Source organism: Suricata suricatta, chromosome 3 (genome assembly GCF_006229205.1).
Source record: "Suricata suricatta isolate VVHF042 chromosome 3, meerkat_22Aug2017_6uvM2_HiC, whole genome shotgun sequence".
NCBI lineage: Eukaryota > Metazoa > Chordata > Mammalia > Carnivora > Herpestidae > Suricata > Suricata suricatta.
In genome coordinates this window covers 160,361,674-160,378,819 of record NC_043702.1, presented here as the reverse complement: position 1 = coordinate 160,378,819, position 17,146 = coordinate 160,361,674, and the positions used below count along the sequence as shown (strand labels likewise).

At 36.4% G+C, this 17,146-nt stretch overlaps 1 protein-coding gene across 1 annotated transcript in view; it reads left to right on the top strand.

Annotated features, from left to right (window-relative positions):
* The window catches only part of USH2A (usherin), a 697,677-nt gene that overhangs the window by 350,506 nt on the left and 330,025 nt on the right, over positions 1 to 17,146 (top strand). The window contains exons 32-34 of the mRNA XM_029933401.1: positions 9,067 to 9,226; positions 10,597 to 10,768; positions 16,472 to 16,619. Of these exons, the coding sequence (XP_029789261.1) occupies positions 9,067 to 9,226; positions 10,597 to 10,768; positions 16,472 to 16,619 (480 nt within the window). The remainder of the gene's footprint in view (positions 1 to 9,066; positions 9,227 to 10,596; positions 10,769 to 16,471; positions 16,620 to 17,146) is intronic.

The following is a 17,146-nucleotide window of genomic DNA, read 5'->3' as shown; positions in this document are numbered from 1 at the left end:
CTTCTTGTTTTTTCCTCCATTATACCTGAACCCTAAGTCATCTCTTCCCTCGGTGACTCTGTTCAGGAAGTTTCTCTTGCTCTTTCTGCTTCCTGGCCAGCGACATTCTATTTTATAGATAAAACTATTTTATAGATATAGTCTGGATTTATAATTTAATTGAGGGGTATTTGGATGAGAATTTAAATGAGAGGAAAATAAGGAGCAGGGGAGGACAGAAGGAAACAAAATAGGTTAATATGACAACCATGTTAACCTCTGCCCTCATGGTACACATATCAAACATTACGGGGGTTCAGAGGAGGAAATTGTACCAAGGGCTCCAATTTTAGACCTCACTTAGTTCCTCCAGAGAACTAGCCAAATCATGGAAAGAAGAAAAGAAAAGATCAATACAATGAAGAAAGAAATAACAGAATGAGAGAGTTATTGCTGAGGAGTGACAAGGGTCCAGCTGAAATCAGAAAACCTAAAATTCTAGTGGACACTTTCAGTACGTGTAGCAGTGTCTCTCATTCACATCTCAGAGGTATGGGGAGCATGAGAGAAATAGTGAGATTTGTCCAGAGCTAGGAATTGGAAGAGCAGATATTGAAGTGGGCTGAGGAGAGGCGAAAAACTCTAGGGGGCTGGAGAGTATGGTTTTGAAAGGAGTCATCAAAGATTATATCAAGAAAAATGCAAGTGTTACAAACAGTTTGAAAACAAGAAGGTGCTAAGAGACTGGACATTGTGTGGTGACAAAGGAGTGAGTGGTTGCACTGATGTGACAGGAGGGAGAGGTGGAAGGCTATATGTATGGGGTCAGAGAGGGCATACTTCAGATTAAGAATCTTGGAAATAGTTCCAAAGGTGACCAAGTAGTGGGTGGAACTGTGCTGAATGTCGACTAAATGAAGTAGAGGTGAAGGACATTACATTTGAGGAAGTTAAAGTGAAGCCAGATTCAGAGATGAGTCATTATTGAGGATGTAGTAGTTGCCAAAAAGGAATTATAATTGAAAAGAAACTCAGCCAATGCTGAAGTCATTGAGGAAAGGAGAAGTATGACATAGAAGGTGTAAGCGGGCATGTGTCAACTAGGTCTACATTTTCTTAAATAATGAACTGATATTGGTAAATTAGGGCTGTCTCCATCTCTATGGGTATGTACATGCGTATCATAGAATTTGAAAAATATATGTGGTCAAAAATTAAATAAGTTTTAAATCATTCTTATGCCCTCACTCTGAGAAAAGCACTGTCTACATTTTGGTATATTCCTAGCTTCCTGTTTTTATGAAGCATTTGTGTTTTAAAATTATGTTTTGATACTCAGGCAAACACAACTATGACTTTTTCTTGTGTGTTTTTTTAATAGTGAATCTCTTTCATCTCACAGTTGCACACCCCTTCATTGGCCTGACAATTAAATTCTTGGAGATTGTTAGATGTCATTCTATTACTGAGAAAAAGTTGGCAATCTGGGTAAGGGGCAGAGGTCTTCTTCTGGTCTTGCCCATTCATTCACTCAACAAACAAAACTATGCTCATTAGACATTATGTCAGTCCTGGAGATATTGTAGTGTAGAAAATATCTATCTGCACTCAAGGAGTTTATGTTCCCTTGGCAGGGATATAAAGTCAAGAAATAAATAACACAGCAATTTCTGACATGTTTTGGTAATTACAATAAATAACTAAACAAGGCAGTATGCCAGAGAGTATCTGGGGATGGTGGTGGCCACACTGTTAGGTTATCAAGAGAGAACACTCAGAGGAAGATGAACCTGAAGGATGAGAAAAATTCAGCCAACTATAAAGAAGGAGAAAATATATTTTAGTTAGAAGGAATAGTACCTGCAAAGGCCTGGAGGTGTGACATTGTAGACTTAAAGGAACAAAAATATGTCTAGTGTATGGAAAGGATAAGGAGAAGTAGGCAGGTGTTAAGTCAGGAAGTATTTCATTGATCATTATTAGATTTCATTCTAAGAGGAATACCGAGCCCAATGTAGTGTATTATTATGGGGGAATTGAAAGATCACTCTTGACTAATGATCTTGCTTCTTTCTTCATGGAGAAAATTGAAGTAGTTATAAAATAAATCCCACATACTCCTGTGACCATCTACCTGCCTACCAGCATTCACACCCACAGTCTGCCTTCTCTCTTATAATGAAACGTATCTGCCCTTGCTCCCTCTAAGTCCAAACCCTCCACTTTCATACTAGATCCAACTGTTTCACATAATAAAGGCAAAGCTCTAGCAATTCTCTTCTCTTTTATCCATTACTAATTTTGCCATCTCTACTAGGTCATTCCCATTAGCATACAACATAGTGTTTATCTCATTTATTTCTTTTAATCCCTTGATTCTACTTACCTTCTTTCTCCCTATTGTCTCATTTTTCTTTTATTCTCTACAATAAAATTTCTTGAAATAGTTGTTTATATTCACCATCTGTAATTGTTCTATCAGTCCCTCATAAACTCACTCAAGCCAGGCTTTGACACCCATAACTTCACTGAAACTTTTATTGCACAAATACAAATGACTGTCATATTGTGATACAATGGTCAATCTTGAGTTTTCATCTTATTTGATCTAACACCCTTAAAACATTTGATTAATTTGACCTCCAGAATGTCATAATCTTCTCCTTTTACTCACACCTTATTGGTTGTTCTTTCTCTGTCTTCTTGGTTGATTTCTGCTTTATTCCCAGAAGAAAAAATAATTTTTTAAATATGTATAATATGTTTTAGATCCTTGTACCTTTTCCCTTTTCTATCTATACTTACATTTTTAGTGTTCTCATTCACTTTAAATGTAAACAGTATGATGATGACATCTCAAATTATAACTCAGGCTAGGATTTCTTTCTGAAATTCCAAACTTGAATTCTCTAATTAGCATCTTCATTTGTTTATCTAATTAATATATCAAACTCGCCATATCTAAAATATGACTTCTTTATCTTCCCCTTTAAAACTTGTTTATTTTCTATGATCTTTTCAACCAAATTAATTGTTATTTTGTCCTTGCCTTTACTCAGGCCAAATACGTTGGAGTCAACTTTGACTCTTCTCTTCTCACACACTACCTGGAATACATTGAGGAATTTTATTAGTTTTTCCTTTAACACATATCCAGTGATCCTTTCGGAGTGATGTCAGGAAAATGGCTGCATAGAGACTTCTTAGCTCATTCCACCAATTCCCCAATCCCCTATCCCAGCCCAGAAACTGCAGTTTGAACAACTATTCGTGTATAAAAGTACCTTCACAAGAGCCAAGTATTCAATGTGAGGGATTATAGCACGTGGGTAAAGCACAGAAAAGAGAAAAGATGAATTAAGGAGAGTAGAAATGATAGATTCCCATTACCTCCATTTACCCATGCCCCAAAACCAGGCATCCCAGCAGAGACCAAAATTCTCCCTTTGGGAGAAGGGTGTAAGTGAGCACCTAATTCACTGCAGACCCCAGACCTGGCCTCTTCAGCACTAGGCTAAATCCTAGTCTGAATCTCAAGGCTGACTTTCTGTGTGGAGACGTCAACCTACTGGCTTCAAAATATATTATAAATCCACAGTATTCAAAACAGTATAGTATTGGCATAAAAACAGACATATCAATGGAATAGACTACAAAGCCTGGATATATATAAATTAATTTACAATAAGAGTCCAAATATATATCTCAGTTAATTTATATTAATTTATATATATATATCAATTAATTTATATTAATTTATTTTAAAAAAAGAGTCCAAACATACAATGGGGAATGGACAGTCTCTTCAGTAAAGGGTATTGGGAGAACTGGACAGCCACACGCAAAAGAATGAAGCTGGCCACTATCTTATATCATTCACAAAGATTAACTCCATGCAATCAAGACTTCTATGTAAGACCATAAAAATCCTAGCAGAAATGATAGGCAATAAGCTCTGTGCATAGGTCTTGGTGATGATATTTTTGGATCTGACACTGAAAGCAACAGCAATAAAAGCAAAAATCAACAAGGGTAATGGCACCAAACTAAAAAGCTCTACACAGAAAAAAAATCAACAAAATGATAATGCAACCTTCTGAATGGGAGAATGTACTTGCAAATCATATGTCTGATAAGGAGCTAATACCTAAACTGTATAGAGAACTCATACTGCTCAAAGCAAAATAAGCAGACAAAAACAGTCCAATTAAAAAATGGACAGATCTGTGTAGACATTTTTCAAAAAAATAAAAAAGACATACAGATGGCCAATAGGTACATGAAAATATTCTCAAGATCACTAATCATCAGGAACATGAAAATCAAAACCACAGTGAGATATCACTTCACATCTGTTAAAATGGCTGTTATCGATATGACAAGAAATAGCGAATGTTGGTAAGGAAGTGGAGAAAAAGGAAACCTTGTACACTATAAGTAGGAATGCAAATTGATGCAACAACTGTGGAAAACAGTATAGAGGTTCCTCAAAAAGTAAAAGTGTAATTGAAATATGACCCAGTAATCCCATTTCTGAGTATTTATCCAAGGGAAGTGAAAACACTTACTCAAAAAGATAGATGCATCCCCTGTTCATTGCAGTCTTATTTACAATAACCAATATATAGAAACAAAGTAAGTGCCTATGATGGGTGTATGGATAGAGAAAATGTGGAGTATATATAAATACACACATACACACACACAATGGAATATTAAAAATAATAATGAAACCTTCTCACTTGCAACAACATGGATGGACCTTGATGGTGTTATGCTAAGTGAAATAAATCATTTGTCACTGGAGACAAATACCGTACGATCTCACTTCTATGTTGAACTGAAAAATAAAATAAGCTTATGGATACAGACACATACATACACATGTACATGTACACACAGGGATGACATTCAGCCATATAAAGAAGAAGTCCTGGCCTTTGGGATGATATGGATGGACCTTGAGGACATTGTGCTAGGTGAAATAAATCCTAACATAAAAAGACAAATACTATATGTTTTCACTTATATGTGGCATAAAAAAGTCTGAATCATGGAATTAGAGAGCAGAATCATGGTTGTCAGGGAATTGAGGCCAGAGGTGGGGGGGGAGGGGAGAATAGGGAGAGGTCAGTCAGAATACACAGTTCCAGCTCTGATAAGTTCTGGAGATCTACATTACAGCATGCTAAAGATAGTTAACAGTACTGTAGTATATACATGAAAGTCATTAAAAGGGTAAGTCTTAAGTTTTATCACCACAAAAAAATGGAAATTACATAAAGAGTATGGAGATGTTAACTAACTTTATTGTGATCATTTTGCAATACACGTGGGTATCTAATCATCCCAATGTACATCTTAATCTTACATGTGTTATATGTTAGTACTTCACTAACATTGAAACAAAAATGTCCAGAATCTGACCATTTTTTTTACTTATGACAAGCCTCCACTTACTTACCACAATAGCCTCTTAAGTGAGATTTATGCTTATGCTCTTGTTCACTATGGTCTCTGTTCCACCCAGCAGCCAGGGTGATATTCATGAAATCCATCTGGTCATGCAGCAATTCTGTTGCAAATCCTCTAGGGGCTTCCTAAGTAGGATCTCAGATTAAAATTGCCAATTCCGTGTAGGCAAAGGCCTACAAGGCTCCTGTGATCTGGTCCCTCACTAAATCTCTCATGTCATCTCTTACTTCTTTTTGACTTATTTGCTTTGCATCAGCCCCACTGGCCTCCTTGCTGTATCTGTTTCAGATGTGCTCCTCATTCCAAGGCTTTGCTCTGTTTGTTATCTGTCTTGGAAGGCCCCTCCTTGCAGAATCCCAAGTTGACTCTCACCCCTTCCAAGTCTTAAAGGCTCAATGTGTCACTTTCCTGCCTTTTAAAATTATCCAGCACTCCTGATTCTTCTTGTTCTATTCTATGTTCACTACAGCACTTTTCATTCATACACCACTAATATCCTTAAACCCAGTTAGATCTTTGGTTTAAAGCCCTGTTGTCTCCTGAAATGCACTGTCTTTCTCACCCATGAACTCCACAACACCTTAAATACCTCGGGGGTAAACCCTAACTGTGAATGTGAGACTTGACAAGATTTGGTATTTCAGTCCTAGCTCATCAGTCATACTGGGCCTCTTAAGTAACATGACCTCCCACACATACTTCTTCATCCTGGTCTCCCCCAATACCCTACTAACATGAAAGTGCAAGGTTCCCAATCCATGGAGGAAGATATTTTGTGACAATAAAATCAAGATATAGACAGTGACAATAGAATCAAGATATAGACAGTAACCTTGGAACCACTTGCCACAGGAGGCTACTAGATATCTGAGGCAGATCAATGTTCCTGGTGAGTTTAGGAGTTAGATGATCAAGGTCTCTTTCAAAGTACGGAGGCTGTAGTGTGAGAGGGAGTCGTTCATTCTGTAATAAGGAGATGCTCTAATGTGGTGATGCCATGATGATACAGTCTTATCTCACCAGACTGAGGATGCTAACTAAGGATTAACTAAAGTAACTAGGAATTAACTAAGGATTTTTAGATGTGTGAGTCTGTTCCAACAAACTCAGATAAGTAAATAAAGGCCACATTTGAATGGTATGAGTTCCTCACCAGCCCAGTCTCGACCTCAGCAAGCTAGAAGGTAAGAAAAAACTTCCCTGATGCAGAGTTCGGTTGCCAAAGAACATTGAAACATCCAGTCTTATTTGCAGCTGAACCGAGACACTCTGGTATGGTCAGGAGAGGTGCTCACGCCAAATATTCCAAAGTCTCTTGGAATTGACCACATGGAATACAATTTCAGCAGGGGCATGTTCTTTCAGAATAGTTAGAGGTAGTCTCATTTTCAAATACCACAGCTGTCTCCTATTTGAACAGACTAACCTATCCAGGTTTCCTGCTTTCCTCTAGGTTCGGTTTCCTCCTTGATTTTGCTCTTAAAACTCGACTTAGAGTCAAATCCCTAGCTTCTCCTTCCTTGGAAATGCCAAAATTGCAAGTAGGTAATAGAGATGTGACATTGCACAGTCACCAAGTTCTTGGAATTAGAAGGAGAAGGTGAAGAGAACAGGGAGATGGTTTATAATGTGTCATTTGCATGAAAATTTCCTACAGAAGATAGTAGTTTACACTCTCTGTGGCATATGAGACTACTATTGTCATGATTTTTTAACTTAGCAAGTTTCTTAGAATGTTGATCCAAATGGAGGCTCCCCAGTTCTGTCTGACTTGTGCACATGTGGGACGGCGTTCCTGTCATCTCTCAGCAGTTCCTGACAATACTATGCTACTTCACCACAGGCTCCAAAATGTCCTTGTAACACATATCTGACCGTATTGTTTGGGTGTGCCCACGTCAACTGGTACCTCTGAGTATCAGTAAGATAAAATTATAAAGAAAACAAGGCTTAATTGAAAGCATTGTGAGTCTCTTCTTGATGATCATTCTTTTGGTCTAGAGTAACTATATTTAGTGTAGGGTTTTTTTTTTTTTTGCCTTTTTTCCCCTGATGACCTACATGTTTAACCCACTGATCATACATTACATGAAAATCAGTGTTCTTTTCTAGTTTACTTTTGCTATCAATGCAGTCCAAAATCTATTTCCCTAAATTAGGTTGTACTTCATTAATCTTTTAAACATGAAATTGTAATGGTTCAAGGTTAAAGGATCTTGAAATAGGTGTTACTTAAATTATGACTAACTTATTTCAAAAATATTCCAGAAAATAATTACTTCTAGTAGGATAAAAGTATGAATTATGTTTATCAACTTGGTAAAGTTGACTGAACTTTGGTTAGATTTATCAACAAAATATTATTGTTTTTAAATGTTTATATATTTATATTTGAGAAAGAGAGAGGGCTCAAGTGAGTGTGTGAGTGGGGGGAGGGGCGGTGCCGCGCAGGAAGAGACAGGAGACAGTGAATCCCAAGAAGTCTCTGTGCTGTCGTCACAGAGCCAAGATGCAGGACTCGATCTCATGAACTGTGAGATATTGATACAGCCAAAGTCAAGAGTCAGATGCTTAACAGACTGAGCCACCCAGGTGTCTCTCCACAAAATAATTACTGAGTACCTTTATAAGTGAAATGGTCAGGGTATTTCAGAATTGAATTCATAAATTACAGATTGGTTTATTCTAATTCAACAGAAAATTATATACATTAGAAAGGTAGACAGAAAGTACTAGAGAATTTCAAGGGAGGGAGAGATCATTACTGGCTAGAGTACTATCCCATTCTCTCTGTCATTGGTCATACCTTGCTCAACTGCATCTAGATCATCTCATTCATTAGTTCTTTATTCATTTATTCAAACATATATTCAAAATCTGCAGTGTGCTAGGCATTGTGCTGGATACTGAGAATGCAAAATGAACCCTTCCCTCACAATGTTCGGTCTAATGGATTAGAAAGTCGTGTAAGCAAATCATTATGACAGTGTTATAATGCAATGCAAAGGTATGTGCAAATACTGTCGGAGACAAAGGAGAGGGAATAGCTCCACCTTGTGCCAGGGGTCACAGCAGGACGTGTTAGGAACATCTTAAGAAAGAAACTGGCTTTTGCACTAAGCCTGGACAACTTGAAGGTCAAATAATAGGCAGGCAGGTGGACAAGAGAAGAAAAGAATTCGGCAACAGGAATTACAAGCACAAAGTCATTGTTACAAGTTATGTATTTGCATTTCAAAAGCAACTCCTGTTTTCTTCAAATATGCTTTAAAAATAATTTAAATGTCTCATTTATTTTTCAACAGAACCATTGAACTAACTCTAAACTCAGAAAATGATTTACCTGATCATGGACATTCAAGAAGACAGTCAAACTGTTAAAATGAAAAGCTTAAACCAAGAGTTTGATTGACACTTGTCTGTTTAAAAATAACCGTAGTATATTTAAAAGATAAAACAGCCTATATTTATTGCCATTGATTTTTAGGGCTATTGATTCTTATTTCAAGCTTTACCTTAACAGTTCTAAGAAGTAGGAATGTAGAGGAGTTGTAAGATCACCTGAATAAAAAATTTGATGGTAAATAAATTCTTTTTCTCTCCACCCTCTAGATTTAGCTGTATTTACACCCCACCAGTTTCTACTTAGTGCCTGCACGCATGTGGGGTGTACAAACAGTTCCCTGGTCATACTGTACACAGCACAGCTGCCACCAGAACATGTGGATTCCCCACTTCTGACCGTCCTGGATCCTAGAACAATATATGTACAGTAAGTAGAAATGTTTCCATTGTACACTGGCTTATGCAAGAATCTCAGTGAGCTCAATCAAGGGAAGGGTTTGTGACATAAAATTAATTTTATTGTGATGAAATGCATAGAAGTGATTAGTTCAGTGGTTCTGGGAACCTTTGATTATCACTTGCCAACTTAATTTCCATTTTGTCTTTATGCAATCAGGCTGAGCTACATACATACACAGACTCTGTGCAAACTTCAATAAAGGGGAACTGACCATTTTCAAGACTGCCTCAGGCTTTCCATATGGGTGGTGTTATCGGGGATGAGTTGGAATTAGAGAGTCTAAGTATATATTTTCTTTTTGAGTATAAACTAGGACCTTCTTGTTCCCTTGCAGTTGAAGTCAGAAAGGAACTTTCACATACAGGCATGGTCAGATTATTTTTGATATTGAGTGATTCTTACCCATTTCCTGTTCTGAGGGGCAAGACCCCTTGTGGTACTGAATCAAAACTTAACCAATCTCTCTTGCCACCCATTGACCCTTGTTTAACATCCATCTCCGTTGGTCTCAGTTTTGCCACCTGTAAAAGAAGAGTTTGGGCTGAATAAATTATGATATCCATTCAAGCTGAAAAACAGTATGCTTCCTACCCCATTGTTCCAAGTCTGAACTGGCCCATTGGCTTTCAGTGCTGCCCGAAACTGGGCCCGCATTACTTACACCAAAAAATTTCCCACTACTCTAAGTATATCTCAGTTTCTCAATTTCTGTCTATTTCATGATTTGTCCTGCTCATTGGCACTGACACGTTGTAAGCCCTATCTGAAATATCCTCTACTTTTTCTTTCTGCCTACCAAATACGATCCATCAGGGTTACAATATTCTGTATCAAGGTAGTTCTCCCCTTAGTCAAGAAGTTTTGACTACTTCAGCCCTTCAGCCCTCAGCTTCTCTGTATTCTGTGGTTGCACGTTAATTCTATGTTAGATTGCTCATTTTTGCAGCAATTGTCTTTTTTGCAGAGAGACAATTATGTTATGTCTCTCTCCTATTTCTCATAATATTCTACTTCTCCTGTCTGTTCTATGGCTTAAGTTCAAAATAAAATACTCATGCACACATTTTTAATATTACTAGCTAATTAAAATAAGTAACTAGAAAGCAGGCACTGTGTCATATTTTCTTTGTACCCATTCAGAATAGACATTGAATAACTATACCTGCATTTTTTAAACTTTTTTTAAGCTTTCAATGTGTGTGTGTGTGTGTGTGTGTGTGTGTGTGTGTGTGTGAGTGACATAAATCCAAGTTCATGTGCGTCCTTAAAATTCTTGCACATTTTAGGTTTGACTTGAATGAATGATGGATAATCATGTTATATTTTTCCATTCCCAGGTGGAAACAACCAAGAAATGTAAATGGAATTCTGGAGCGCTATATATTATATATTTCAAATCACACGCATAATTTTACAATTTGGGATGTCATCTATAACAGCACAGAACTTTTTCAGGATCACCTGCTACAGTCCCTGTCCCCTGGTAATAAATATCTCATCAGGCTGGGAGTAAGTTCACTTTCCTTCTGTCACTTTCTCTCCCCTCCCCCTGCTGCTGCTCTTTCCTTTGTCCCACTTCTCTCTCTTCCTCACTTCACACACACACACACACACACACACACACACCACGAAAACCAAAACTCACATATTGCTACTGAGACTGAAAACTCCTTTCACATCAAAAATCTCAATGATTTAATGCCTACATATTTATTTTCTATTATACAAAATGATAGCATAACAATCTGAGTCAGTAGATTTTTCCTAAATCTAATTTGGGATTATCAGAAATTATTTCATTTTTGTTATTGATAGAATATCGTAATTGGTAAAAGCTTTTTCTAAAATGCCTAAATTAATAAGGTTATTTCCCCATGGAGCTTGTATTCATTTGGAAAACAATTACAGTGTGAAAACTTAAGTCTTATATTTTAAAAATGAAGGTTTAAATGACCCTCAGATACCCTGGATTGTTATTATATTCTGGTTTACATTACACTTCTTTCTCCAAGGAACAGTCACTTAATAAAACCCTAGAATCAACATACTTTAGAGGTCTTTAGACAGACAATAGCATTTTTTAATGCAAAATAGCACTTTTATACAAAGGTCTTTTAAAAGACCTTGATATTACTGTGGAATTTATACTCAGTACTTCCTTTTGTTTTTTGATGAAATATAATCTTTTTTAAGTTTAATAGCACATCTGAAAATAACTGAATATAAACATGAGATTGTCCCTATTTGTTTTAAGCACACTCTTCATTTTATAGCAATACCTATATAAGGATATTTGCTTTGATAAATGCCATAGAAAATATTCTGCTCTTGATTATGAATAAATTTACATTTATGTAGACACTGTGTATGCATTCATTTTACTTAACATGCTCTTGAATGCTCTAAATATTATACCACGAGAAAATAAACTACATTCAACTATTGCTAACTGTCTGACCTGACACCACAAAACAAGGGCAATCAGACAATGTTAAAAATCCTGTTCAGGCCTGACTCCATGTGCCTAGGTGTTCACGCCGATGGGCTTATCAAACAGCATCATTGATCACTTACTTGTTTTACTCAATATGCTCAATATGTAAGAAATGTAGTAATTGGATTTTCAGACACAGATACGGAAATCCACACTATTTTTAAAACGGTGGTATTATCAAAATCCAGGAAAGACTCTACTGCTTAGAAGCAACCAAAATTAAGTAGAAATTGTTGTGCTTTTAGTTTTTATCAGGAGACAAATGTCATGAAACAAAGTTTACTCCCAAGGCAAGTTTTAAGATCTGCTGTGCGATCAATAATAATCCACCTCAGTCTCCTATTTTTTATACATCTGTAATATATTAGAAAATAAATACACCTAGATCGGAAGTCTGCTTTCCTGAGTTTCAATTCAGACTTTACTGCTAACTGTGTAACCAAAGGCAAATTCACTTAACCACCCTGATTTTTACATTCTTTCAGCCTAACATTAGGTCTTTGAACTAGATGATTTTTAATGTATCTTTGAGCCCTAAAATTCTATGACACTAAATCATTCTATGATTCCAAACAGTATTCTATGGAGTCAAATGAGATCTGTCAGCCACTGACTGATGTTGATGCAGGATGTCATAAAGGTGTGGAAGTATTGCCCTAACCCTTGTTAGGGAAATAGATTTGCTCACACTATTTTTGATTTTTTATTTCACTGTATGTATGAGTGCAGAAAATACACTAGTATATTTTCAGGAAGTATTCAACTAAAAAGTTCTTTTTACTTAACTCTATAACCAGTAAATTAAATGAACCAGAACATTTTAGGTTCATCTTGGTTAATTGAAGGATTATTGTATATTTCACAGTTTCCACATAATAATTGGCTTTCAAGGTCATTAGATTAGTAGATGGAGATTAGGTTCTAAGCCAAATGGAGTTGCCTTTATAGTTAGCATATTGAAAGTTTCTGAAAAATAAAACATATAGATGGCAAAGCCTTTAAATAGAGGAAGATACATGAGGATTCAAACCACCATGATTTACTCCAGACTCAGAGAAGGTATGTTACTTCAAGTGGCTTCATTTGATATTTCCTTTTAACTAGATTATAAATTCCTGAATGGTAGAGACACTACCTTTCAAAATTCTATCTGTAGAGTCATGCACAGTGCCTGGCAGAAACCGGAAGCTCAACCAATAATTCTTGAATGAATTAACTCTATATATATTTATTTCATAAAGAATCTGACACTTCTGATATGAGTTAGATGCTCAGAGTTGAGGACTGTATGGTTCCAAGCAGATGTTATTTTTTTCCTGCTGGAAGAAACAGCATAACATGTCAGCACACTCAACAAATAGTATTGTGGAGTGTGGTAGCTCCAAATAAAAATAACAAGTCAGCAATTAAATAAAGAAGTTAGTAAGACAGGCAAGTATCAAGATATGTATGGTTTGATAATTTTCATAGTACTGCTAGACATTTGCCCCTTGATGAATTGTAAGTGTTAAGTATATTTCCTGAAAATATTCATGGACATGATGAACTTAATTTTTCAAGAGATCATTTAGAGATAGCATGGCCTGTTCTTTTTCTTCATACGTTAAAGTATGCTGCATTCTTCTTCTGGGACTACTTATCTGAAAACAAGCTATTGATAAAGAGAGTGCTAACTTTGGATATTCCTGATAGTCATCATTTCAAAATAATTGATATACATTGATTAGTTTCTCATTTCCTTGTCCCAAAACTGAATACCCTATTTGGTCAGAGGTTATTGGTCATTTCAGGATGGTACTATAACATTGTAATTTAGCAAAAATGGCTGTAACCAATAAAAGCTATGGTAGATGGATTGACACTCCTTATTGTAATGGCTCAGAGGCTTTCAAAGACCTTGCCATTTCTTAAAGGCATCTTGAATCGAACCCACTATTTTGCTTAGTTTTTCCAAACCAGAATTTTAATCAGAATTCAACTGCATTGCATGCAGTGGCCTCTGGTGCTGCCAGGTCAGACAAGATACTGATTGATTCCATTTCATTTAGATCATATCAGTGAGATTCAACCAATCAGAAGCAACCTTAAGAGCAGATATTTCCTTGTTGAAGGAACTGCTCACTTGGCACCTCTAATGCATGCAGAAAGAATGTGGAAGAAACAAAACAAAATATTGTGCAGGTGATTTTGTTACATCAGCAGCCTCTTTATAAATTCTGTTTTATTTGCAAGAAAAATTCTCTCATAAACGTGGATTCCTCCAAAGCTTGTTTGTCAAATTATGAATTTATGGATCTCAGATGACACAGCCCAAAGAATAATCCTTCCAACCCAGACTATGTCTTTATTTATTCCAAAAGGTATCCTAAAATTCTCAAGGCAAGGTAAATTTCAGTTCACATTTTGTTTTTAAATATACATATAATTATAAATCATATAGTACAATATTTCTGCGGGGAGAATTAGCTGGGGACAATTCTTAGGACATAAATAATAAAAATAATAGTGACAAATAGACTATTAGAATTAAGTCCCAGTGTGTTATGAGCTTAACAGTAAGATGCTCCAACATTTTTCCCCACCTAAGGAAAAAAACCTAGGAAGTGCAAGTGGACAGATTTGTCTCTCTCTGAGGGCTGGAAAGAATGTCCTTTCAGTCATTTTCCTTTGATAATTCAGCTGTTCCACTTGGCCTCTTTCCTGTCATGTTTTCTAGTGGACTTTTAGCATGCTTGAAGGGTTTTGTTTTAATTTTTCTATTTTAATGTTCAGATAGTTTTTTTTTTTTCTTGAGCTAACAATGACATGTCCTAGAGCTTTGAGTCCGTGTTTGGCCACAAGCTCAATTGATTCCTCTTTATTTGCAAGGATTGTGTTCTCAGGAGGAGTATGGTTTATCTCTTACATATATATGCACATGCTGTAGCTGAGAATTAGAGGAAACCCACAGAGGTTAATTAGGTCCCAATCTTAATGCAATTTCATGTCCAAGCCACAGTTTAACCCATCAAAAACTTGCTTACGCTGATGAGAAGTTATCCTGGAGATATAGGCCACTGTTGTATTCTTCCAAGAGAAAGTGAGATTGATCTCACTTATTATATACTTACATAATACCATTTATTATATATGCTTATCATCAAGACTTTGCAACCATTTGCAACCATTTGACAAACAGTATACTTCAACATAAGAAAATGTCTTTAAAAACAAGTCAATGCTCTCTTATTTTTAGGAAAAAGAATATCAACTGTGTTAAGTATCAAAAGGTTGTTCCCTTACTATCAAAGTGAAAAGCAGGGTACAGGCCCAAAGAAATAAAAAGGTGTCTTAATTTCTTATATTAATATCTACCTTCCATGAAAATGGACTAAATATCTGCTTTTTAGATCATCCTGTGATTTGCTTCATTGTCTTAATAGGTTTGGGGTAAATTTTAGTGTTTTTTAAAATATTTTTTCCTTTTGGAAATATTTTTAAATTTTGTTGTGTAAATTACAAGTGTAATGTAAAAAGATGCGGAACAAAGATTAAATGTAGATTTTTTTGAGTTTTATTTTTTTAAATAGTTTATTGTCAAATTGGTTCACATACAACACCCAGTGCTCTTCCCCATTAAGTGTCCTCCACCATCACCACCACCTCTTTCCTCCCCTCCTCCTTCCCCTTCAACTCTCAGTTCATGTTCAGCATTCATTAGTCTCTCAAGTTTTGCGTCCCTCTCTTTCCCCAAAAATGTAGATTTTTAAAATATCTGTGCTACATCAAGATAAAAGTCCTCAGACTTGCTAACAAATATAGTCTGGAAACACGCTGTGTGTATGTCTCCCTTTCCTGGAGAAATACTTACCCAGTAAGCAAAGCAGCAAAGCTCTTTTCCTAATACACTTAAACATTTATTTTGGAATTACTTGCAGTAATTTCTGGGTCTCTTTAACATCCAGGTTTTCACTGATGCCATTAGTAATACCTGATTAGGGGATAGAATGTTTCTGAGATCACTTGAAGTTTGCTGTCCGTGTAATGAGCCCATTTCGTCTGGCACTTAAGTAAATGATTTGACCCTTTCAGCCATCAAACAGTCACTCAACAGCTGCTTTGTTGTTGAGATATGAGAAATACTACATTGTTCAGTTTCACATTGTGTTATACTTTAAGCATATTGGTCACACTGTTAACAGGTAAAAGGCAATTATATTTGCCACAGATCTTTTCTTTTACTACAAATCACTTGTTTTATCCTGAAGTAGTCTCTAGTACTGTTCTCAAGTAGTGTGCACACACACATGCGTGCACTTAATTCATCCTAGAAAACCTTGTGCAAGACTGATTTCATCAAGACCATTCACCCAGGCAATATATGCCCGACTTCTAGGCTCTACCATAGGAATTACTTATAATTCATACATGCATATGTTTTGGGTTATTTTCTAATTATCGGAGATGGCTGTCTCATATCCTAAAAAGCAAACTAATTAAATGTCAAACCTAAGCACTGAAACAAATTTATTTGGTGGTTAGGGGTTGGGGCGGGAGGTGATAAAGAAAACTTTATTTAAAAATATCCTGAACTCTTATCATGAATTGTCTTTTTTCAATGCTCACGTAAACTTTTGGGACCCAGAGTGAAATTGTGTGTGTGTGTGTGTGTGTGTGTGTGTGTGTGTGTGTGTCTGTGTTTGTGTGTGTGTGTGTGTGGTGTTTCCGTGTCTCCTCAGGCTTGTACGGGAGGCGGGTGCACAGTGAGTGAGGCCAGAGAGGCCCTGACTGAGGAGTGTGCACCCGAAGGCGTCCCGGCCCCCAAGGTGCACTCCTATTCACCTCACTCCTTTAACATCTCCTGGACTGAGCCTGAATATCCAAATGGTAAGTGAACTCTTTTAGCCTCAAGTTAAAAAGATGATTAGCAAAGGTAAATTAATATTCTAAATGGCAGCTTATATGTGGTGCTTAATTTTTAATGATCATTTTAGCACATAAAATACCTAAGATAGTATCATTGTCTGTAGTTGGGAGACTAGTTTTTAGGCTAACACACAATTTTGGTGGCTCAAAAGTGCTCCCTTTTGATAGTTCTTGTGTACTGCATCTTATTGTTTAATACATTCCAGAAAAGGTTGAGAAAACAGATGAGGATTCCCAAAGTGCTGTTGGGACAGTGACATTGTATTTTCAGTGACTCTCTGATTTTGACAGTCCATTTGTTCTTGAGGAGGGAGAGAGGCAGAAAGCCTGTGCATATGATGTATTTCAAAATGCCTTTGACTTCATAAGTTTATCTTAAGAGAGACCACTTGGACTCTGTATCTTTAATATATTATTTGTAAATACGTCAACATGCACCTTTTAAACAGTGCCTATATTAAACATATATTTTAGGGGCATCTGGGTGG